This window comes from Scedosporium apiospermum (assembly GCF_000732125.1).
Source record: "Scedosporium apiospermum strain IHEM 14462 chromosome Unknown SEQ_SAPIO_0143, whole genome shotgun sequence".
Lineage (NCBI taxonomy): Eukaryota > Fungi > Ascomycota > Sordariomycetes > Microascales > Microascaceae > Scedosporium > Scedosporium apiospermum.
The window spans coordinates 1,009,312-1,034,171 of record NW_015971844.1 but is presented as its reverse complement, the minus strand read 5'-3'; the positions used below and the strand labels follow the sequence as shown (position 1 = coordinate 1,034,171).

The following is a 24,860-nucleotide window of genomic DNA, read 5'->3' as shown; positions in this document are numbered from 1 at the left end:
ACCCTTCGACAAGGGGGTAAGGTGGGTTCGCAGACTAATCCTCACATCCACCAATACACAAACCGATCACCGATCAGTAAGGGGTAGAAGGTTTTTCTGGGGAAAGTATACTTGGTACAGAAAAAAAAGAAGGGGAAAAATCCCGCCAGAAAAAGAACGGAAGACGAAATGAAACCTCACTTATTTACCCTCACTTCACCCTCCCCTCCTATCTAGCATGTATAAGACGGCATAGACACACACATACACACACGACACGAACTAAACCACCCTCAACTTTACAAAGATATGGATGAACCCACCCCCTGAAAACTGAGGTGTCACAAGGTGTGTCCAAAGAGAGAGGCAAAAGGCGACCGGGATCCAACAAAGAGAAATGCACCCATCAGCAGATGGTAGCAGCAAAAGCTTTTCCCTCCAAAGCTCGGCCATAGGCTGCGGATCCGGTCGGCGACCGAGCATCGGCCTGGTCTGGATTTAGATTGTTACGAGCCCAATTGCCCTTTTTAGTGCATTCCAAGTTGGTTGGCCCCACCTCCTTCCCCAAGCACGAAGAGGCAGGCTGGCATGAGCTCAAAAGAGGTGTGGTACGTACCCGACAAGTGTATAGTCTTTTTTCGTCATTTGTTTCAATTGTTCTTTTTCTCCTCCGACCCCTTCCCTTCCTTAGTCAGATGGATGCGGACGCGGAGTACGTATTATCCTTGGCGACACAAAACCAAAGTGCATCTTCCGACGCGTCCGGCCGGATGGGGACGATCAGGAGGGGCCAACGGGGCCGGTCACGGTGTAGGTACTTGGTACTTTATCGGGAGGCAGACCGTAGCGGGGTTTGGTTTCGTCAGCCAATAGTGCAAAGCCCAATTTTGGAGGATGTCATCAGTACTGAGACGCCACCATTGGAGAAGCCAAAGCCAATTGATGCAATCCAATTCGTTCATGACGGTAGCACAATGCCTTGTCCATCGTCATTTTGCTGTTAATAATCGCAAAAGAACGCGGTTGGTCCCGTTTGCGAGGAGGAGTACTGAATACTTCGTATATGCAAGAATCTTGGGGTCTTTTCGGAGAGTTTTCTGAGGGCAGCGAAATTCGAGGATGAGGAAGCAATTTAATATGAGGCATTCTCATTTTATCGATGCACGAAGTATTGAAGAGTACGATGTACATGCTCATCCCTACCATAGTTCAAATCACACTCCGACTCGGAGGTTCAAGTGTATGTACACTTTGACCTCACTCATGTACGTGCCCACGGACCACAGCTGACATCATCTGCCTCTCCAGTTGGCGTGTAGACTGCCGCAACTACCGTGACTACCACCGGAACGACTTCGCACTCATTGATCATAGCTTTTTTAGCTCTTTTGTAAAGGGTGGCTGTTTCATCCTTGGCCAGAGAGGTTGGTCACTAGGGATTCTCCCCGTTGACCGAAGTTCTCTCCTATATTCCGCCATCGCTCAGAGGCGCTTTATCCTTCAGACCTTGACGGTGAGAACGTTGCATTCACTAGCTGTTTGTAGTCATGTTTTGAAGCGATGATCGGAGCTGGGGACGTTAAACTAGCTTTCCCAATGCCTCCCCTATGCCTCGACCATGACTTGTCGGTGGATTAGTGCAGGCACTTTCCCCACATATATACCGATTTTTTTTCCTCAACCCCAATCTCTTCCCACCCCTGTTCCTATCCTTCTTGGGCATCGCTAGCCCCAGCTTAGAGCCTTGGGGAAGATGTGGGTTCGCTCCCCGAACTAAGCCCGCCGCCCATTTTGGTCGAGATGGCCTTCCAGATCGTCAGACTGCATCTTCCTGCTTGTTCGTGCTACTCTTCCATATATCCAGTGATCCACTATAGTGTAGTGTAGTGTAACTATCGTGAGATACCCCTTTTACTTCGTACGCCCAGAGCACTAGCTAGCCTCCTTCGCGATATCGACACGCCTCCGGAAAGATGGAAATCTGTCCCCTAATGAAATTAAGCTCACCTCGCCATCATGCCATCGATATTTCTTGATGAGCAGCTGAAGAAACGGCCTCTCTATCTATCCCCGAAGCATGCCTAGCCTCTCTTCACCGTATGTTCTTTAGATCTCGACGAATCTGTCGGGCTTGGTCTAGGGCGCGCTGACTCGCTTTGCGGGGGCCGTTTCTGAGTTCGTGGGAGATTTGGTTACGACCTCTTTTCGGTGAGTGAAGAAGTTGGAATTTCAAGTTTGGGGTTTGAGATGTGGATCCCCTTTGCCCTGTTTCTTGAAGGAAAATTCCAAGATTCTGCCCGGAGCATCCGGGCATGAAGCGGAAGCTGGCCGGAACACCCGGCCTCGTGGCTGTTACACGGATAATCCCCGTGGTCGAGTCGTCCGCGACACCGAAGGGACGTCGAATCACTCTTCAGTGTGATAGGGAGCTTTTCCAGGTCTCTTCGGGAGGACACCAGAGTAGCAATTTTTGAACTAGATCACGGTTAACCCTGTCCATCTCGAGTTTGAGAAAGGGAATGGGACTCCGGGTGAGATCCGCGAACTGACCAGATCGAAGCACAGTAGTAGCGTGGCTCTGTTTCCTTAGTAGAGAACACCAATCAAGTGGGGAACCTTGAGGGAGAGAACCCGTTCGGTCCCGCTCTTGGGGACCCGTATGGCTCAGGAACAATTGGACCGCGATGCCGGTACTGGACTGTGGTGCGTTGATTTGGGCTGGTTGCTTTTTTCGGAAGACAGCCGATGTCTCTTGGAGAGGCTTCCGCACTGGTTATTAGATGAAAATGTCGTATACGAATATGTAGTTACCTCTTTGTCCGAGTATAAACGGATCCTCGGTGGACACTAGAAGCCCTCACAAACAGCCAAGTGTCAGAGAGCATGTTGAAGCTTGGTGGAGAGTCCACAGAAGCTCTTCCTCCTGAGTTCTCACTGGCCAGGACACTCCGGCCGTTGGAATGTCAGAAACTTCATACTACCCCAAGATGACAGTACTGCGTACGTCATCCTCAAAAGGCCCTTTGGCTGGACCCTTTGTTTGCATATTTCTCAATGACGTGAGAGTCCAACATCTTCCATGGTAATGTCAGCCTTGGCTGCGAGCATATCTTGGGGTATGTGGGTCGCATGTCTGTGAAAGGCGGAGGCGACAGTGAGGGCCAAACCCTGATGGACCAGATAGGTTGAATAAGGCCAACCTAATTGAGACTGATTATCGTCATATGGTTCAGCCATGTTGATATAAGCTGAACTGTCTCATAGTGGAAGCTTGTCTACTGGCTTGTCTCCTGGAAGAGGCTCGCCTTGCCTTCTCGGAGCCATGGAAAGGCATCAAAGGACTCTCGAAGTCTCCATACCAGTTCTAGTATGCTTCGGTGAGTCTCCGACTTTCCTTCGTGGGTGGCTTTCACATTCGTCGATAAGGTGATAGAGTTGGTGCTAATGTCGGGAGGACAAGCCATCAAACACCCCTGCCCCATTTCCGGGAGTCAAACTCGGGAGAGTTATCACAGGTTGAAAGTCAGTTTAGAGTTACAGCCATTCCATGTAGTGGTATACGAAGTAGAGACTTGGTGCCTGTGGCTAGGTCCCGGGTCCTAGTTCCCATGCCTACAGGATGGATATCATAAAGATTGAGAATACTAGTTGCCATCCGGGTTATGCTGTATTCATCGGGGATCAGGAAAAAACACAGCGTCTAACTACGCCTTTGGAGACTTGCAGTAGTGGAGTTCAACGTCTCGAGCTGCATTGCTAGACCCAGAACGCCCGTGTCAACCCGAGGGTGATCCTGCAGAATGAGATGGGCCGATCCTAGTTGACTAAGAAGTGAAGCAGGTCTCCGCGGGGCGCTGCAATTCATCGTCTGGATATCACTAGGCAAATAGTAGAAGAATATATCTCCAGTCTCGACGGTTATATTCACCCCCACGCCTATAGGCGCTAGGTCACCGAGCAGGGTACCCTCCAAATTATTATACAAAGACCCAAACACACTGCCAAAACCCTCATGCGCCCACCCATAAACCAAATCGCACCCTCCCCCTACGCCGCCGGCGCCCCATCCATCCTCTGGTTCGCCAGACCGAGCTTATCCCTAGCCTTAGGTCCCAGCGCCGCATACCACCTAAGCAGCAACGCCGCCTGCGCATCCTCCCCCTTCGTAACCTCCACCGGCGGGCCCTTGATCTGTGGAAGCCCATCTTCGCGATCCTTCTCGAACACGGCCCAACTCGATGCGTCGCAGCTCCGCAAGCCGAAATCGCGGCCTCGCATCGCCATAACGACGAACTGCCGTAGCAGGATAACGTCGCCTTCCCTGACGACGGGCAGGGACTCGATGTGGGGGCGGAAGACTTGCACGACGATCACGTTGTTGGGCGCCATCGTCTGGTCCGTCATGTTGAAGGCGAGTAGGTAGTCTCTTGGCCCGTGCTTTGGGCGCTGGGCGGGCGGGGGCTGGGTCGTCGCTACACCGATGACGTCGATCTTCGCGTTGGCGACTTGTCGGAGGTTCTTGAGGGCCGTAAGGTCGGGCAGCGTAAACCGTAGAGCCTTATTCAGTTGCAGTTTTAGCGCCGACATGGACTCGCTCTTTTCCTCCTCAGCTGCCGCTTCTGAGTGCTGCGATTGCGAAGCAGCGGGAGAGCGCGGGACTATATGAGTCGCTGGCTCGGGGCTCGTGCTCATATGGACGCTTTGCGTCCGTGACCGCGTGGCTCTGACAACCGCTTGTGGAGGGCTCATCTCGACCGGAAGAATCGATCTTCTCGCCGCTAATGATGCTCTGGCGAGCTGGGCACTAGGATCTTGAATGGGGCTCTCGACCCTTTCTGTCGATGAAATGCGACGGTGACTTCGGCTTCTGAGCGATTTCACCGTAATCGCATATCCATCCGGCGCGACAGCTGAGCTCGTGTGCGATTCCTCCCGGACTTCCTCTGCAACTTCAATCGATGCCGCAATGGTCGACTGCGACTCGGATGGAGCTGGACTTTGTGCAACGTCCCCGGAAGCCGGCTCGTTTGCACCCTCCTCAGCAGTCATGTCCTCCGCTGGTGTTGTCCTCCGAGGTAGCTGTACAACAATACCGTCCTTGGTTTCCTCCCTGTTGCTTTCTTGCGAGAGTTGTGTACTCGGATGTACCTGGGAGGCATCTGGGGTTGGCAGCTGGGGAAGGGTGGGAGCCTCGGGGTAAGTCTCCCCATCTACCTGGGGTGCTCTTTCCTGTTCGGGTTCTGGCTCACCCTGCGATGCATGTTGAGTCGAAGGAGGAGACGCAAGTGCCAGTACATCCGGCGCAGCTGCACGAGCCTTGGTCGGTACTGCAAAGTCCATGGAGATTGGTTGGGTCTGTTCGTCTTTGTCCTCAGCCATGCCAGTACCCTCATCTTCCGCCTCTAATAGAAGTGAAATTTCCTCTTGGTACTGCTTCTCTAACTCGGCTTGCATCTGCTCCTCAACGGTTTCCTCAACAGCTGACCCAGCCATGGACTCGTCCGTATCCTGCTTGTCCTGGGGCCTCTGTATCAAATCGACCTGATCTTCTAGTAACTCGGCGTCTAGCCCATCGGTCATGACTTCATCCGTAGCTTCCCTCATTTCTGGCTGTTCGGTTACCGGTTCCATACTCTCGACCATGGGGGCATCTTCCATTACCTCATCCGCATCCGCCTCTTCCACCGTAGGTTGTTGGAGCTCCGATTCCTCTACAGCGACGTGTTCTTCGTCAGCTAATGGAACAGAGTCCGGCGGCTTTTCGACTTCGGCGGCTTCAGGAACCCCTGAGTTTTCAGAAGGTTTCGGTGATGAGATTGGTGGCCGCTCTGGCTCGGTTTCGTGAGGTTGCTCTGTGGTAGGAGGAGACGATGGAAGCAGTTCCACCGGCTCAGGGGTAGGCGATTTTACTTGCACTTCTTCCTCGTCTATTTCATGAGGCTGATGTGGTGAAGAGGGAGGGGCAGGAGATGAACCTTTTCGGGAATCCTTATGAACCACGTCCTTGTGATCATCCTCAAGCTCTGCTTCATCCTGCTCTTCGCCTTCCTCGGCATCGTCTTCCTCCTCCTCCTCCTCCTCCCCCCCCTCTTCTTCCGTTTGTTCCCCTACCTTATCCGCCTGTTCTCCCTCCTCTTCCTTTTCAGCCTCCCCTTCCTCTTCAGCCTCCCCTTCCTCTTCTACCTCCTCCTCCTCCTCTCCTTCTTCTTCTTCTTCATCATCATCATCATCATCATACCCGTTTGGTTGCAGCGCTTCCTCCTCCTCAACGCCTTCACCTCCGGCTGGCTTAACTTTCTCTTTTTCTTCTTCTTCCTCATCCTCCGAGTCTGATATTAAATCAATAAAAACCGGAGCTGACGACGCAGGTTGTGGCGACCTCGAAGGCTCCTCGTCTTCGTCCTCATCCTCCCCCCCAACCTCTTCGTCCTCGTAATAGTCGTCTTCGTACTCATCGCCATATTCCTCCCCCCGATACCGCTCATCGTCTTCCTCCCCCTCCTCATACTCTCCATACTCGTCATTAGCACCCATCATCTCCTCTCTGTCAAGTTCTGCACCTTCCTCCGCCTCGGCCTCCTCCTCTTCATACGTCTCCTCATCTTCGTCGTACGTCTGCGCATCAGGGTCGTGTGGATTCTCGTCCCGTTCCATATCTTCGTAATCATTACCTTCGTCATCATCTTGCACGTCGGCGTAATTCCGCGTATCATAATCTCCTCCTGCTTCCTCCTCTTCCGCCTCAACCTCCTCTTCGCTTTCTTCCCCTCCCACATTGGGATCATCATAGCCAGCGAGAGGCGGGATATTTTCCTCCTCTTTTGTATCACCCGCGGGCACTGGAGGCTCCTGTTCCTGTTCTGGGCCGCGGACTAGCGTACCGATATTCTGCTGGAAGCAAGTCTGAGGCTCTTCGGTGTTCTCATCTTCGCGCGACCCGCCTTCCTCAGGGGCGCCCATTGCATGGTCTTCTTCCGCTAATGGGACGTCAGACGATATTAAGTATGGCTCATGGTGGCGCCGATCATCATCGTGGCTGGTTTCTTCAAAGGGAAGGAGATGACGCTCAGTGGCCAAATGAGGGTCAACGGTTGGGGGAAGCGAAGAATGCAGATCGGGATAATCTATAGAGGAATGCGACGCGAATGAGGGTACCTCCATTGCATGGGAAACAGGTAAAGGCGGGTACGAGTGTGCCTGGCCCCAAGGAGTGGCGTGATCAGGAAAGCTGGGCGGAGAGGTTACAGGAAGCTGGTTCTCGTCGGTGTGATACGGCTGTGAGCCAATGTCGCCATTTCTTGGCGGAGAAGCTGTGGTATCGTGGGTAGCTGGGATATCATCGTGTTCCAGCGCGAACCGATTTCTAGTCGGAGAGTGGACAAAGCTCGGAGGAAGGGGTTCGTGAGCACGATCTAATGTAGGAAGCGTTGAATGGTCGGGTATTAGAACATGGTGATCGGAGCTGCCCGTTGTGGTTGTCATTTCCGAGACGGTTTCCGTCATTATGCGACTCTCATCCGAGACATGCACTGCTTTTTTCGCCGGTATTGGAGAAGTTGGAATGTCAATATCCGATGTTTGGACCCCCTCGTCCGCCATGAGAGGTTTCGGAGGCGTGCGCGATGGGCTCCTTGGCAGTTCCTGATGGACTTCTTCGACAGCTTCCGGTGGGGACTCCGGGGTAGGGCTTCTAGATTCACTCATATATCTCCATGCATTGCTATTTCTTGCAAATCCGGAACGCCTACGGTTACGAGAAGTCGCAGCTTTATCTTCGTCGAAAATGTCGAATCCGCCCTCGAAAAGCGAGCCATACGACATTCGCGCGCGTTTGATAAACGCGGGTGACGCGTATTCGTCCGCATCCAGACCGGAGTAAAATCGTCGCTTCGTTGGTAGCGCGCGTTGAGGAGTTGCCAGCACCTCGGATGTGCTTGGAAGTTCCTCGATCGGTTCTATTGTTGGCGCAGGGGGGGCTTTGGTATCTTCAGCACCCACACCGACCGCGTCAACATGGATGACTGTCGGTTCTTCTGCATCGGCTTTTTTGACCTAGGGTTAAGGTTAGGGCATGTGCGTACAAACTGTTGTTCGGCGACTATACCTGTAAAAGCGCGCTGGATACGAACTTGAGCTGCCACTCTAGGGTCGTTCCGGGTATCCTCGCCGGCGCATCATTTTCCACCCACTCCGCTCCGTCCAGACTAATGAGAATCTCATCGCCACTACCTAATCCAGCATCCGTAATCGCCTTGGCGCATGCGCCAACAAAATTCACCCGGACCTGGCCTCTCTGCCGCCGTAACCGAAAATCAGGCTCTGCGAGCTGGAATGCCACGGACTTTTTGATGATGCTGTAGGGCCAAATGACCGTAATTATGCCATGAATAGTACGCGATGCGAGGTCGCTAAGTTGGGGGCTTAGTTCTGAGATGGGTGTTGCAGTCGCCGAAGCTAGGCGGAGCTGCAGTTCGCTTGCGCAGGGGCTGGTATCATCTGGAGCCATAGCTACGCGCCGAGGTTCTTTTGGTGGAGTAGAAGAGAAAGCGGTAAAATTATCACGGCTATCTTCGGGGGATGGAATATATCGATAATTCGTATCATGTCAGCTAGGTTATGCGATCGTGGCGATGGGATGGCGGAAGTCCATGGATGAAATGTCGAGGCAGTCAACGCGAGCGGCTGGCTTAGTTGAATCGAGAAAGCGTCGTGATGACGAAGGTCAGGATTGAGCTTGTTGGATGACACCTAGAAAACCAATCTACGCTTAGTCATCACATTAGGATATTCAAGACGGGACAATGGACAAGAGATACCAGTGTACAGTATTATATACAGTGCATGAAAAATTAACACAGTCATCGTACTACTAATTGCTCTTCGAGTCTCTCGTAAGTCCAAGATGCTTGAAGGGGCGTAGTTTACTTCGTAGACGCTCACAAGATTATGTCCCACATCCATCGTGAGAAGCGAGCACGGTCAACTACTCTGATTCGTGCAAACCAGGCCTTAGCCGAGAGGCAGTGCCCAATCACCAATGCAAACAGACTGGCAAACAGCTATTTTGCTTTTCTGTCGCCTCTGCAGTGCAACATTTCTCAAACGACAAGAGTCGAATCCCGTCCCGAGAAGGTCCGTGTTTGCCCCATTTCAACAAGCAAACACGCCATGGCAGATGCCAACGCATTACAGTGTAAACAACATCAGCTGCGGGGTGGTTTAAATGTCGACGTTTATATTCTAAATTTACAGTGATGCAGAATCGAGGTTTCATCGGTCTTTGAGCCGCGATTTGGTAGGTCGTCTTTGCGGCCATTGGCCCCATGGGCAAATTTTCCGGGCGCTTATCGGCATCGCGAGACTAGGCCGCCCAGGCGCCCTTCTTGAAGACCTGCATTGCATGGGTTGTAGGTGGCCCCCCCCAATGCAGACCTCCCGAGACCCGAACCACTGTTGGCTCGAAGAAAGAAATGATGTTTCGCTTTCTGCACACCCTCCCCTGGTGAGGGGCCGGCCCAGATGGGGGCCAACATGGGAGGTTGTAAATAGAAGTCCAATGAATGTCCAATTCTCTCTTATACATAAAGCCCACTATGGACGCTTCTGTGATTCGGTTCAATCAAGGATTTCCGTCCTTGTTGTGTCTCTGGGTTCCTACGCCATTCCGTTTCTCCAATGGCTTACACGGATCACCCTTGGCCAGATCCTCATAAAGGTCCCGGAGGAGACCTAGTGACGGGTCGCACATACAGCTCGGACAACTCAACGTGGGCTAGTCCGCAGAATCTATGGAGCCCTTCTTCACCACAGGGCATCCTCAGAAAGGAGACCCATCTCAGGGTAGACTCCGAGACCACACTTGCCTCACTCCCAGGTATGGTCTAATGCACCTTGATTACACCCCTGTCACTTGGTAGTGTTGATACTAACACCGTCATGGTAGGTTGCAAGCATGGATGGAAACCAGTCTCGACGAAAAAGAGAGTCTTAATACCCCTTGCGCTATGGACATTTGCCTTAGCGGGAGTTATTGAATTCCTGGCGCAGAAGAGTCGTCGCGAAGGTGGCTTATCTCTTTCCTCGAACGTAGACGACATACCCTCCAGCGCCCAATTTGCATATATGTACTTGCCGACGATAATCGCCGTCATGTACAGCATCATATGGAATTGGGTCGATCTAGATGTAAAACGGATCCAACCATGGCTCGAACTCTCGCGCGAAAATGGTGCGTTAGCTAAGGAGTCCCTAAGTCTGGATTACCCATACGACTTCATTGCTCTGGTCCCCTTCAAGGCAACCAAGAGAAGGTATGTGTGATCTTTACTATCTCCCTACCAATGTCTTCTCCAATTGCTGATTCTTTTCATCTAGACACTGGACAGTGTCTGTTTCTGGTACTGTATTATTGCTGATTTTCTGGGCCTTAACTCCCCTTCAAGGTGCCATCTTCGGTACAGGCCCGGTACAGCTTCGCCAGCCATCTTCCTTTTCTATATCGGCAGAGACGATTCCGATCCAGGCACAGTCGGCGGCGTTAGACACTTCTATTCTTCATCGCATGTACGCGGTGAAGTACCTTTCTCAACCATATCCGGAATTTACCACGCCTGAATACGCCTTACTGCCATTCAAGATGGAGACCAACGGCTTCCCAGATGAAGCCAACTGGACAGCCACAACTACAAAATTTTGGACGGATCTTAAGTGCTGGCCGGCGGAGATTGTCCAAGATAAGAGGCCGGCTTATGAGGCGTACTATGACTTCCTCAACGGTCAAGGCTGCAATGCTAGTAGCATTGAGACCATTGACATTGCACCTCAAACACGCTACCGAATGCAGTATCTTGGTTGGCATAACAGTGCCTATTCAAGCCAGTTCCTCGTGCGTTCCACGACATGCCCTGCACAGTACGCCCATCAGTTTCTTGCCACCATGGCTGTTGGGCCAGTTGACAGCCCCCGGGTAACGGCGATCTTCTGCGAACCAAGCTATTGGAAGCAGCGAGTTCAGGTAACAGTTCCCACGGATACCTTCCATCCAAATGATGCCTCGATAGAGGAACTCGCACCTCCCGAGGAGCTCCCACCCACTGAGTTCAACAATACTGGATTTGAATATCTGCTCGGAAGTAGTGTTTCCGAAGTCCAGGATGCTGCTCGCGACTATTCTCACAATATCATCCTCGACCAGTTCGACCAGCTGAACGACACGAGATGGGACTGGCCACTATCTCCCTTGGTTGGGTTTGTCGTTGGAAAGCATGAAAGGCCCATTGAGGACTACTTCGATGCCGAAGTGATGGAAGACCGCTTCCGAGCCATTCACAAATCCGTCTTTGCGCTGGCTTTCAACTCCCTGCTTTCGGATGTCCCTCAGGCAGACCAGGCCGTGGCCTCCGCGCAACCGTCGGAAGGGACTGTGGAGTTTGTTGTTTACGGAATTCTTGTCAGCAGAACTATCTCCGCCATAGTAGAGGCACTGTTGGTGATAGTTGGTCTCAAAACGATTCTGCTTCATTTCCTCGCCCTGCGACTGAAGAGCAACCTCTCCGCAGACCCGAGCACACTTGGCGATCTCGTAACCATTCTCAGAAACAGCCCACAGCTACTCGATGTGATTTCACCAAAATACGGAACGTTTGATAAGACGAAGAGCGAGTTCGAATCTGGAGGTGTTAGTGATCCAAGGCTCCGTCTTAAGTGCGGCTGCTCTCGTTCGGATGGCACCATGATGATAGGAGTAACCGACACGCGCAAGCCTTTTGACATACCAGTCGAACGAAGGGCCAAGTCGGGAGATGGAAATGATGAGTATTACGAGCCTGTGAGACCCCTCATTCTCCGTAGGGTGTCGGGAATTATTTTCGTTCTTCTGCTGGCAATCACATTGGGGGTTCTGACGTTCCTCAAGAACCAAGAGAAGCGACTAGGGGGTATGTTAAACTGCGCTATTATACCGTTTCCTTGTCTCCATCACGATACTAACATATTTTGCCTATAGGTTTGCCCCGCCCAACGGACCGTTTTGAGGTACTTCAGCTTTTGGAGAACTACATACCCACAGCAATTGCGACACTCATAGAGCCGTTTTGGGTCTTAGCTACCCGACTGCTCTGCATTTTCCAACCGTTTAATGACTTGCGACCACAAAAGAAAGCATCCCAAGCGAAAAAGGCCATGAATCTGGACTATACGTCTCTACCTCCGCAGCTCTCTATCTGGCGAGCGTTAAGAGCCGGACACGTCCTCATTTCCGTAGTTTGTCTCGTTGCTCTTCTCGCAAATGTTCTGGCGGTCGGCTTAGGTGGTCTCTTCAACGAAAAACCCGTTCCAGTCACCCATCCCATAGATCTCGTGCATCTACGCTCAGAGAGATTCCAGCTGGACAAGATGGGCAGCAGTACCAACAACGACGCCAGGCAGGATGATAACATGTTTTCCGTTAAGTCAAACTTCACATTGGGAACGCAGATGCCTCCCTGGGCTACGGCAGAGTACTACTTCCAGCCATTCGCGGCGATTTCGCCTAACCCACACAACTCGACAGAGATGTTTAGAGGTCGAACGAGGGGTTACGGGCTCGACATAACCTGCAGCGAGGCACAGACAACGAAGCCGGTAAACGACACTCTCCCAAAAGAGATCATAGTCGACGTGCGATCTTTTAATGAGGAACATGGAATCACCGATCCAGCTTGCCCCGGCCTGTCCCAGCTGGGCAGAGGGGAGATGTCGAATAAGACCTCGAGTACCGAAGGAGCTTGGGGCTCTTGCACCAAATTAGGGGCAATGATACTATATTGGGGCAGAATGACTTACACTCCCGAGCGAACTGTGGACTATAGAGCATATGCATGCCAATCGAAATTCAAGACAGCCCTCTTCGACGTAACTATAGACTCCGATGGACACATCCTGTCTTACGAAAGGGCCAGCGACTTCACCGACAATCTCGGTTACGATAGGTCTTGGAATGACACGATTCGGCTCGTGGAGATGGTCACCGGGCACATGACAACCAACGCTGTGAGTTGGCACCCCAACTCCATGTCCCTCTCCTGGTTCATCGACGTCCTCAAAGCCTCCCTCGGGGAGAAAATCCTCGACCCCAACGAATCAATTCCGGATCCATCCGTCATGCTCCCGGCAACAATGGATATTTGGCGCCGCGCATTCGCATATCTCCTCGCGTCGGACGCCGTGCCATATCAGCCGCTCGAAGAAAATCAGCCCGCCTTCGGTGGCACGAGATTCTCGACCGAGACTCGAATCTTCATGGAAACTTCCGCCTTCATTATTAGCGTTAGTATTCTGGCGCTGTACGTCGTTGTGGCTACGTTCATGTACGGTTTCTCGATGGATTTCTTCCTCCCGCGCATGCCGACGACGATAGCTTCTATCCTTGAGTTTATGGCACCGAGCAGGGCGCTACGCGACGATAGCCCCATTTCTGAGACGAGGTTCGCCTTTGGGAGGTATATTGGCCGGGATGGCCGGCGGCACGTTGGTATCGAGTATGCCGAACTTGTGGTGCCGATAGATACGGTTGCCTTGAAAAGGGGCAGCAAAAGCCGAGCTCATAGAATATTGTTCGGCAGGTGTAAGCGTTCTGATACATTGATCGGAGATGACCCCAGGTCGAAGGCTTGAGACGAACGTTACGAAATACTATATAATGTAAGGAACTAGCTAGTGATATAAAATTATATTTTTGTTAAGACATATTGAGTCGATAATATCTAGCCCAAGATCCTTCTGACCACCGAAATGGGCAGAACATTATGATAAATGACCAACTCGAAAATTCCTTTTTAGAATAGTATGCCATCAATCCTTCTGGAAGGTTTCATTTCCCATCACCTTGGGACAGCGCCACCAACAAGTTGGTCTCCAATGACCCCGGCCAGTCGGTCCCGACCATTTCCGGTGCAATGGTTCGGGCTCCGGTCTGGCTGTCTGGTCGCAGGTGGGCCACTCACGTGATTCTGCAACCAGAATGACCCACAACTTAGGCTCAACCTCACCCAAAGTCACTGTCGAGTTCACCTTACTATTCTGCAGCCACTTGAGGACTCGACTTAGCTCGGTTAAGATGTTGATATGCAAAATTCCCTTTGGGGTCTATTGTTCGATCATAGTCCCTATGTATACGGTATCCGAACCCCCAGATGGTGCCAGATGGTATGAAAATACAAGAAAATGTGTATGTACAAGAATGAAATCACCCAAAAATCTATGCAAGAATGGAAGTCGAGGCCACAGCCAACGCCCCAATGATACCCAACACGAACCTCCCACAAACCTGTTGTAGTCTACTCATGCAATCCCCTTACATGATGAACTTGGCACCGAAGCGCATAGGAGTGCCATCGCGCTTCGAGATCTGGATGGTCTGGGTAATACCGCCGGAGCAGGTAGTGCCCTCAGCAAGCTGCTGGGTGGCAGACCAGATGCCGCTGGCGCAGCGCTGGAAGGAGTTGCCACCAACGCAGTTCCAGTAGCCATCCTGGTTGCAAGCAGTGCCAGCGGTAAAGGCAGAGCCGGAGCCAGAGCCAGCATCTCCGTTGTTGACGGGAACATCGACAACAGGGGTATCATTGCCGCCATCGACAGGGGTCTCGACGGGAGTCTCCTCAACAGGGGTCTCGGGCTGGGCGGCGGGCTGGCTCTGGACGGGAGCCTCAGGCTGAGCGGTGGGAGTGGCAGCGGGGACGGTGATGAAAACGTTGCCAGGGAGAGTGGGCTGGGGAGTAGGAGCGGCGGGGGTGTCGCTACCGTTTCCGCTGCCAGAGCCGGAACCGGAGCCGGAGCCGGAGCCGGAGCCATACCCAGCGTTGGGGCAAAGGCTGTCGGGAATGGGGCTGGGAGACTGAGTCTGGAGACCGAGACGCTCGACGACGCTGCCAGGGTTGGGGTAAGCAGTGTCGTCGCCCTCCTTGGTCTGGCAGCCGTTACCGACGTTGGCAACGAACATGTCAGGAAGAGAGTTGAAGAAGGACTCGGAGCCACCAGAGCCGACGGCTTGGACGGGAGCACAGTTCTGGTACATTTCACGGTTGCCAATCTTGTTCATCCACGACCAGGAGAAAGTGTAGTTGCCAGCGGGGACGTCGTTGGGGATCTCGAAGGTGTATTCACTGGGACCGGGGGCATTGGCGTTGTCACCAGCGTTGCCCGCGACGCCAATAGCAGGGCAGCCACCTTCGTAGGACTTGATGACCTTCCAGACGCTGTCCTTGGTGGGGTTCAAGTCGGTGGTGAGCGAGAGCTGGCAAGAGCCACCGCCGTGCACAGCAGATCCGATGAAAGTCAGGGGAGAGCTCTGGCCCTTCTGGATAACGTTGATCTGGGCGCTGCCGCTCCAGTCATAGGCGACGTTCTTGCAAGGGAAATCACTTCCATCACCGGCCAAGGGGGCGTTGCTGATAGGGCCCCAGGGGACGGGGGTTCCCATCTTCATGTGGGCGTTGGCAGCGGCGGCCAAGCCAAGGATAGAGATAAGAGTAGACTGCATTTTGAAGCAAAGGGATTGTCGATTCCTCACGTTCCGGACGAAGGAATACTCAAGAGAGTGTCTAAGCCTAGCGAAGCAAAGTCGAAAAAGAGGAGCAAAGAAAGCGTTAAAGCTGTTTCGTTTGGTCTTCGGACGTTTGATGGTTTGTCGTCAGTTGCAAAGCAGAACCGATGTTCTGAAAGGAGAGTGATGAACGCCGCAGGCGCGTTGAGTTTTGATATGTGCAGAGTGAAGTGATACAGGCCTAGCCTTGAATATCTGAAAAAGGAATGTAATGGATGTTGCTTGAAACAACAAAACCAAAAAGAAATGTTTCTGGAAAGAAAAGAAGACTGACTCAAACTGAGAGCTTGGCTTTGGTGATGAGGAGGGAAGAGACAAGAAGCCAGGGTTGAGATGGGATGGACCGGGAAACTTATACTCAGAAGACAAACGAGCGACGGCGAACCAGATTCTCAGATTCTGGGAGGGGAGCGTGTTGTGGAACCAGCCCAGCCAAGGTGGAGTATGCAAGAGAGAGCGAGAGAGAAAAAAAATGAATGTGCGGACGATTAGTCTAATCCAGAATAGTAATTTGGGACCCAGGAACAAACAAGCAAGCCGCAGGAACGAGTGGCAATGGCACAGGGATTGGACTCTAGCGGATCATAGTAGAACAGGGGATGGGGCAACCTTGAGCTTCGTAGCCGGGGCTCGACGTCGAAGGTGGGAATGTGGATGTGAATGGTCCACCACCCTGGACGATGAAAGTGGTCGGATGGTCCACTTAGAACATCACAGATGGAGCGAGTGGCGCTCCTTTTTAGAGCAGGTGGTAGAGTCGTCTGGTTCCATCCTCGATTCTAGCCAGTGGTGCTGCGCCATCGCGGTATGTGTGTCCGACTTTGAGGCATAATACTAGATCGACGGCGAACGGAGGGTCGCAGGGGTGTGTGGTAGAATTCTTAGCATCAAGGGGGAAGTGTAAGCGGGGATGTTCCCCTTTCGAAGGTTATTAGGCAAGGACCAGACTAGTCGGGATGCGGGATGTTTCGACGAAGACAGGATGAGAGGACAGAGAGAGTGAGGGAGTGAGAGCTGGAAGGTGTGGGAACCATGGATGAGGGGTGTAAGATGGGATGAGGGGGGCGTGTCAGATGGACAGGGGCGTGCAGAATTGAATGCTTGGCAGCCCCCATCCTGGATCCAATGATCCATTTTGTCTTGTTCGTCCTTCGTAAACCCCGTCGGCGAATGTCGCTTCGTACCCCAGTACATGTCATGACTCTTTCCGTACTGTGCCGTAGTGCCACTCCGGCCTGCCCATATTACAGTGTACTTCGTACGACGGTACGACGAGCATGACGACTGTGGATTCGCTGAGCTAAAAGCCTCCCGAGAGGCGAAAGTGTGAAAAAATAGGAGAACAGGGCAAACCTGCTTCCAGGGCCAGGGGTTACCAAGGAAGCGATTGGCTAGCCTAGCCCAATTCCCACTCGTGTTCAAGCCTGTCCAAGAGCACCACTCGCTTTGACAGTGCAGTGCGTTGATGGAATGCGGCTGTCACCGACAGTGCTCCGTCTGCCTTTCCCACTGGTGAGGCCTCTCTCACTTGAGATCGCCCGACCCGCTGAGACAGGGGGTTTTCTGTTAAGTGACAGCAGCATGCATCTTGGCTTCAATATGACGCTCTCGTGCCTTAGAGTGCACTGTCTCGAGTGACAAAAGAACGTTAAACCGATAAAAAAAAAAAAGTAGTGATTCGCAGTGTAAGGCCATTTTTTGAGACCTCTCAAGTCCCGACTTACCCGCGCAGTCAAGGGACCTGCCGGTCGGTCAAGGGTTTGAGTCCAGCGCCTCAACTGACTTTCACCAGCTGTGGAGGTCTCACTTCGTCGCGAGACCCTCGATCGTGGTATTGATCAATTGACCAAGTGGACTGGGTACCACCACCTCAGAGAAACGTTACGCCGCCAGGCCTTCCACAGCAGGGCCCCTTTTGCCCCTGTTCCCTTTTGGTTGATCCAGCGCGATGTACCGCTAGAAGTGGAATAGGGACCATGTTAACTTTTCTGGCGTCGTGGGGAGGGTTGCACTATGCGTGGAAGGACACCGAGCCTCGCAGCCATGGGTAGTGCCTGGATTTTTGCAAAAACCCAATTGCCATCTGCACACTTCAGGTGCTCAGTAACCCTTGGTCATCAGGCCTAGAAGAATTCCATGTCGAGTCCCGAGCTATCCAGGGTGACGGCGTTAAATCGCCTCTGGCTTCGGCGTTTGGAAGTTCGGGCCAGAATAACCTCTAGAAGCTACTCGTAAAAAAATCGATGATCTTGTAAATTTTTTACTAAATGGTATCCGGGATTTACTTTTTTTGTCTGGCCTTCAGGTTCTTGGCGGTATGTGTGAGAGGATCTGTACGGGTGTGGTGTATCACGAGTTCTAGATTTACCCAGTGAGATGCCCATCACCTGAGTCTGAAAAAAGGAGACCAAAACTGCGGCCGGATAAATTTATCAGAGGCCTACTTCGTACTGTGAAAGCAGTCGAGAATACTTCGTAAAAGTGACCGAGCGAAGCCAATTCCTTGGAACAGAGCCTCGGTCCTCCCGCCACCGTCAGTGATGTCAGTGCGTCTCGCGGGGGCATTCTTGGCTGGCATGGATCGACGACCAGGACACAGACCTGCGAAAAGTCAAGGATAATCCACAAGAGCCAGCAGAAACTAAGAGAAAGCAAGTTGCCGTGATCCGACTTTAGAAGAGGAATAGGAGACTCCATCAAGTGATTCTAGCTTCAAGTTTCAACTTCTCGTGAGCCCATTCCTGGGTTCGGGCGTTTACTCACTTGACTAGAATGTTTCAACTGGACGTGCCGGTCGTTCCACCAATCATAGCCGATAAACAAGGGAGGGAAACGAGTCTTATTCTTGTTGCCGGATCGTAGACGGACGAGAGGGTTCGTGTCGACGGCGCATCCCGAAAGACTGTCGGTGTATCCTCACGAGCCAATAGTAGGCAGATTTCTGCTAGCGTCAGGGACTCAGGGGGCACCAGTGGCACGCCAGAAAAGCAGGGCGAGAGGGGAAAGTGTCAACCCGTCGTCCAGTAAAGGGGCATTCCCCCGCTCAGCTTGGCACTAAGTTGTCATTCAGCTCGTTGATTTGCTTCTTTCGATGCCCGCCCAGCCCCTTCGCAGGACCCCGTCCTGCTTGTACGAAGTCATCTGGCCCGCCGACCGAGACATCAAGACGCCGAAGCAGGGTGATGGCTGACAGCGACAGGCCACTAACCGGGCGTCGGGCAATGACGAAGCGCTTTTTCTTTGGATTTTTTTTTCTACCTTTTGTCGGGGTTTTCTTCAGTCTCAGACTTCTTTCCATTTTCGCAGCTAGCGTGGTCTTGTTTTCGCGAAGTGCGGCGTCGTAGTGGCACAGCACTTTTGACGGATGGCTTGGAAAAACTGGGGAGGCTGGGTGTATTTTCGGCGGTCTTAGACAAGGACCAGGACCTTTCGTACAATGTGGATTGATGCTTGATGCTTTACGTATGCGAGGGCCTCCAGCGGTCCCTGCATTGACAGGATTGAGTATTCATCGTAGCTTACGACAACGTGGCTTACGAAGTCTTCCAGAGAATCTCGGCGTCGATTACAGAAGGAGAAGGAGAAATCCGTTGATGCCTTGGCTTCATCAATTCCTTTGTACTCCGTGCGATTGCCACTGGACAGAAGTACAATGCGGGGCGGGGAACAAGAGAATTGATCGATGCGGCATCTTCGATCTTCTTTGCTGCCCAGCCGACATCAAATCCGCACATGCCAACCGATGTTCAGAACGGGGAGTAAGTCGAAACCATTAGTTTCTCCGAACCTCACGAGGAAATATCTAGATGGAAAAATATAAGACAACCGGAATCGCGCTGACCGCAGCGGAAGGACGGTGCAAGTGTTGAAAATAGTATCAGTAATAGTTTACATCAATTGAGGCATGCTCTGCCATATTAGGAAGAGGGTACAAATATAGACACTAGCTGCGCCAGTTCAGCACCCTCGATTTAGTATCCACAGCCACAGTCATCATTATCCATTTGATGGGGACTTCCATTGTCTCAAGGAGGACATTGACTTCACTTGACCTTCGTAACATTACATCACTCAGTGTAAGAGGGGAGAAGGATTGATCCGATTGAAACCAAAAAATACATTAAACAAACCTTGAAAATAGCATTCGTCACAATTGTTTCGTTTCCAAGGTTCGTCTCTCGGTGCCGACACATTCTTCAGGTACTGATCTTCCCAGTATCACATTCGCTTCTCAGAAAAGTACACCTTGTTGGTTTCTCGAGATATTAAGCTTGGGTGTGACGTGTTTCTTGTACCACCAAGAAAGGTCTGAGGGTTCATGTTCGGATCACCCATCTGTTCGGGGCTTGAAGATTTTTTGCATTGATGGAAAACTGAGAGATTCTTCCTTCCAGTCATCGCTTAAGCAGGAGCGGGAACAGAAACATCGAACCTGTCGATTGATAAATATGCACCGCTTTTGCTCCTGATCTTGATGAAGGATATCACAGTAAAATCCCATCCAGTCAACTTGATGCCGTCGCCCCTCTCGGCAGTCGTTAACCGATCACGCCAGCACTATGCGCTACCCCATACCTGCTGCGTGGCCATACTACGTAAACTGCCTTGGGCATGATCTTTGTTTCGCCGCCGTTGCGATACACGCACGCCGTCCTTCTTCGGGCAGTGGCCTGCGATTGCTGACCCCTGAGTTGTCATCCCAAGTCGGGCGCAAGGTGATGAGTTATGGTGAAGCACCGACAACTAAGCGCTCAAACCTTAGCGTGCACCCATCCATCTACAGTAGAGTCCATTCATGTACCATCATTGCGTGCATCGTCCCTCTGCTCATAATGCATCGTTGCGATTTGGGCTACGAGCGCGACTTACACATGCGAACCCCTTGGCCGGCACTACTAGGCCTGCAAAAAAGGCCTTTCCAGAAAAGGAAAACACTTTAGATCTTGCCCCCCCAAATGGCGTGGGTGGTGGGTGGGTGGAAGTGGAGGTGGTGACCTCGTCCTTGGGCCGTTGTAACCCCTGCATTCGGAGTCCGGGATCGTGGATGCGGGTACCCCTGCCTAGTCTAAGATGGTGAAACGCCATCTGTTTGAGACCAGGGGAACTCCAAGGCATGCCAACCCTCTCCTTACTCATCCCGACCCTAACCCTAAAAGGGAAAAGCAAGCGGAGAAGCCCAAGTTCTCTCTCCAGTTCCGAAAAAAATCGAACACCGAATTAAAACCCAAAGGCCATCGATTCCGGCGCATTGGGCATACTAGTCCATCAGTGGTCGAAGGTAAACGACAGCCACTGCAAGGTACGGCTTCTCGTCACAACGGGACTATCGTGAGAGCCAGTCGGATTGGACGAGACAAGGACAGCGTGAAACTGGACTACTTAGCGACAACATTTAGTGATCTTGTGAGATTCCACGCGGTTCTGGTGATGACCACCCCGGTTCTAGTTTTTGTGTCTTGAGGACCCGGTGATTAGGAAGCTACCGAAGGTGATAGCCACAGACTGTGCTGCCTACGAGAATTGGCCGCGTGTCTGTTGCGTCTTCAGCAGGGAGGGAAAAAAATCTCTTTTTTTTTTCTTCCTCTCCCTGTTTTCTCGGTCTTCTCTTGATTCTTGTCCGTTCCGTTTCCCCGCGGCGCAGGCATCAAGGTGTGTCCCTATTATCTGTCGCATCGACAGATTCATCTCAATTTAGCCATCTCCAGTCACTCCTGTTCACCGTACTTTATTGGTGTAAATTGAAACATGCTGCGATATGCATTCTGTTTTCGCTGAGGATCCTCCCTGGCGGCAAGAAGCCTTTCTTGCTTTCACCGTCTTTTTCCTTTGTTTTGTTTGGTTTGCCCTATTAGGAATGGAATGGAGCTGTTCGCGGCCAGAAACAGACCGACACGTGGATTCTTCATGGGCCCTTGAAAGATGGCCTCGCTCGCTTTGACTTTGTCTGCGGCCTATTTATTTTGAGAGCTTCAAGGCTGGAAAACACATGCGGCCGATTCAGTGACCGGTCGTGCCAGCTGGCTGGATTGGGCTGGCAAGGGCTCCTACATAGTCGACCCGAGCTGCGACCTGAGCACTTCACTTGAGTTGGTCAAAGGAATCGCATCTTGACCAGCATCAATGGTTGACCAAGTCATCTGCAACCTGGTCTTGGGTAATATGGTAGCCTTCCCCTGGCGCTACATACTAAACTACTGTGACTGCTTAATTTATGCTTCCTTTGAGAAATTGCCCAATTGCGTCCCCAGGACGGCCCGTTGGTGCCCGTCATTTAAACGGCGTGCCACCCTCAAAGGTGCCTTCATTTCCGGAGTAGATGGCCTATTGATACTCCTGGCCTCAGGGTCCTCGGGAACTAAGAAGTCGAACACTACTAGTCCTCGGTCGGGTCTTCCCTGGAACCATCGGCCATCGTCAGGACCTAGGCGTTGGAAATCAATGCGGGACCTCCAATTTCACCAGGACCCTCCAAGGGAAATCCACATAAAATTAAATGTCGTCGGTCAAGCCAGGGAGGAGTGTAAAACTTGTGTGAAGTGAGGCTAAAAAGGCTGCACCGGAAATTATTCACAGTTGTCTGTCCTGAGACTCATCCTGGGTTGAGTCTTGCCTTATTAGGATCTAAATATGATATGAGTTGCCTTGCTAGGAAGCGGGAGCGATCCGATCTCTTGAAATCTCGAAATACTCTAGGCCTAGCGTTTATTATCCCAATTTCAGGGTAGAAACCCCACAAAGTGGCGGATCTGGGAGATCATGGAGCGTGCGTGAGAACGCATGAATGATCCACCCTAAGCCACTGTCAACATGTCTTGGGGACTTTCACCTGACGCTTAACGGCCTGTTGCCACTCTGTACTGGAGATCATCTTCAAGCCGGCACTCTAACCCTGGCTCTGACCGGATCCGCTTACGTTGGAACGCACTGGAACGATTGAAATAGGCGAGCAGGGGAGAGCCGAAATGAAGGGAGATGGGGCGCACTGGCCTGGACTGGGGGTGGTGTTGGCTAGGAGGAGGGCAGTTGCCCAGAATGTGACGACGACACTAATGTAGTATGCCTGCTTGCAAGATATCCCTTAACTTCAACATCGTTGTCACGTTGATACGTGTACGAAAGTACGGGCGTGTTGTTAAGGTGATCGTTGCACTTGCGACGAGGCAAGAAGGGAATTGAAGACTCCATCGCGGGATCTGTTCGCCGTTCGACGATGATATGTGGGTTCACGAACGCCCAGCACTCAGAATGCGTGGGCCCTGGATCCTTGGCGCGGTGGCACCACGCCGGGATTCCTTGAGCACCCCGCACTCACGAACTCCTGTTCCAACCATTCATATTACGTCGTTCTTGTGTTGTTGAAGAATGGGATAAGAGTTGCACCGGAGGCCGAGCAGCCACCTCCCTGTTACTTCGTAGTGAAGGCATCGTCCGAAATAACACGCCAGCTTCATGCTTGCAACATGCCAGTCAAGGTTACAGAGCTGGTGGGCCTTGGTATCGAACGTCGAATTGAGAGCCTGCCTGCCCTATGCTACTGTAGCGGTCGATCTTGTGGAGCGCACTTGAATAGGGTCTTAGATTAATGGCTTTCATGCGCGTCAATCTCATCTCCGGGCGAGATGAGTCGATCATCTACGAAGCAGATCTCGCCTCATGTCCCTGAACGTCGGGCGAGCTGGTGCTAGGAAGGATCACCATCGGCATGCTCCGAGAGAATGGTTTTGAGATGAAGTTTAACAGTTCATGTAGGTATTCAGAGTATTACCTATGATTCCGAGAGCACCCCCATCGGGCCGAATGCATCCTAGCTGTAATGTCTCGATGCTTCCCAAATTCAAAACCTTCGCACCTCGCTTTCGTTTTGCGTGCCATCCCATCTTCGATTCATCGACTGACAAAATATAGGACGAATCCGCGGAGCGGCCTAAGTGCCCGGGGACCGGCCAAATGTTGACGTTGCGATGGAGCTACTCTCTCGACCAGAGAGCCAACTTCTCCTTCTTGAAGTGCTCAAAGTCCCATTCTCCCTCCTTGAGATCCTCCGCGTGCAGATAGATGTACACTTCTGTCTCTCTTGTCTCGCCGTTCTCAAGGAGCCGAACCTTGACCTTCTCTCTCACATACTCCGATCCCTCAAATATATCGAGCCTTTCCATGTTGGCGTCCGTGAGTCCCGTCACGTAAACTCCCTGGACCGATTCGCCCTCTTGCGGTACAACACCTGGATAGTCGGCGAAGGCGAGCACTCGCCGGGCATGGTTATCAAGAATCGCTGGGTGAAATGTATGTAGGTCTTCAAACACCTTTCCAGGATTTTTGCGTCCGTATATTACAGAAAAGAGGACCTCAGGGGCCATCTAAATTATACCATGTTAGTACCCTGAACATTGCAAGAGCACGCTCCAAGGAGCGGGCCAGCTAGCATCATGATACATACCAAGGTTCCTGCGGGAGGGACATGGTCAGTTCGTGTTAGCTTTGGAGAGGTCGAGTTGTCGACTGCTGTCAACGGGGGCCAATTACATACCGTAAAAGAAGGAGGTGAATGGTCCATTGGAGTTGTTGGGTTCGGGAGTAGGAGTGGTGTCCTCGACGGCCCGCAGCCTTTCCGTACCGTTAGGCTTCGACATCATTAACCTCGGACGCTGTGCGGCGAAGAATCTCAAAAGACTATGTTGGTGGGTTGGCGAAGATCCTTGGATATAAACAGCTCACTGGTAGCAGTATCAAAGGGAAAAAAAGATGTTGTGTCTTGGAGGAGAACTGGTAAGGAGCAAACTGTGATGGTCACCGCTACCTTTGGAAGGCTTGAGCCTTGGAGCTTTGAGTCTTCCTGGATTAGTAATCTACGGACTATTGTTTAAGCTGCAACAACAATGAATCTTCAATTGCGGTGCCTAGACCTCAACGTCTTTGAGCTGAGGATCCCTTTTGTGTCACGACCAAGATCGATTGATGTATCTCAATCTGATGTAAACTGAGCAAGGTGGGCCCCTCGTAGGTGGGGGAAGCTGCGATTGTAGATTGTAGATAACTTATCGATAAGCCCCAGGCACATCCACTTATTCACATGAAAAAACCGGGAACTGCCGCTGACAAAGCCACATTCCAGGAACACCTTCTGATTGGTCCGGAAGAATATTGATCCACCGCCTAGCGCAATGTGATTTCGCGACAGCAGCCCCCGACCGCGACTGCCTCCAAAATTTCCACGCCAACTCTTTGTGTTAAGCTTTGGCCTTGCGAAAGAGCTCCCACGAAATCGCCTCCAGTGGGTTCGTCGCCATTTCTCCCACAACAC

General features: G+C 52.0%; 3 protein-coding genes and 1 pseudogene across 3 annotated transcripts; 1 reads left to right on the top strand and 3 right to left on the bottom strand.

Moving 5' to 3' along the window:
• Positions 1 to 4,026: 4,026 nt before the first annotated feature.
• SAPIO_CDS9587 (uncharacterized protein) lies at positions 4,027 to 8,485 on the bottom strand (the record flags this gene model as incomplete). Its single annotated transcript, XM_016790941.1, has 2 exons — positions 4,027 to 8,031; positions 8,084 to 8,485. The coding sequence occupies 2 exons, from the start codon at positions 8,483 to 8,485 to the stop codon at positions 4,027 to 4,029; spliced, it is 4,407 nt and encodes a 1,468-aa protein (XP_016639451.1).
• A 1,643-nt stretch (positions 8,486 to 10,128) lies between these two features.
• Positions 10,129 to 13,632, top strand: SAPIO_CDS9586 (uncharacterized protein; the record flags this gene model as incomplete). The annotated part of the gene is made up of 3 exons (XM_016790940.1): positions 10,129 to 10,289; positions 10,354 to 11,915; positions 11,984 to 13,632. The coding sequence occupies 3 exons, from the start codon at positions 10,129 to 10,131 to the stop codon at positions 13,630 to 13,632; spliced, it is 3,372 nt and encodes a 1,123-aa protein (XP_016639450.1).
• A 679-nt stretch (positions 13,633 to 14,311) lies between these two features.
• Positions 14,312 to 15,496, bottom strand: SAPIO_CDS9585 (annotated as a pseudogene; the record flags this gene model as incomplete).
• Positions 15,497 to 23,526: 8,030 nt separating this feature from the next.
• On the bottom strand, positions 23,527 to 24,189 carry SAPIO_CDS9584 (uncharacterized protein; the record flags this gene model as incomplete). Its single annotated transcript, XM_016790939.1, has 3 exons — positions 23,527 to 23,916; positions 23,997 to 24,004; positions 24,087 to 24,189. The coding sequence occupies 3 exons, from the start codon at positions 24,187 to 24,189 to the stop codon at positions 23,527 to 23,529; spliced, it is 501 nt and encodes a 166-aa protein (XP_016639449.1).
• Between the last annotated feature and the right edge of the window lie 671 nt (positions 24,190 to 24,860).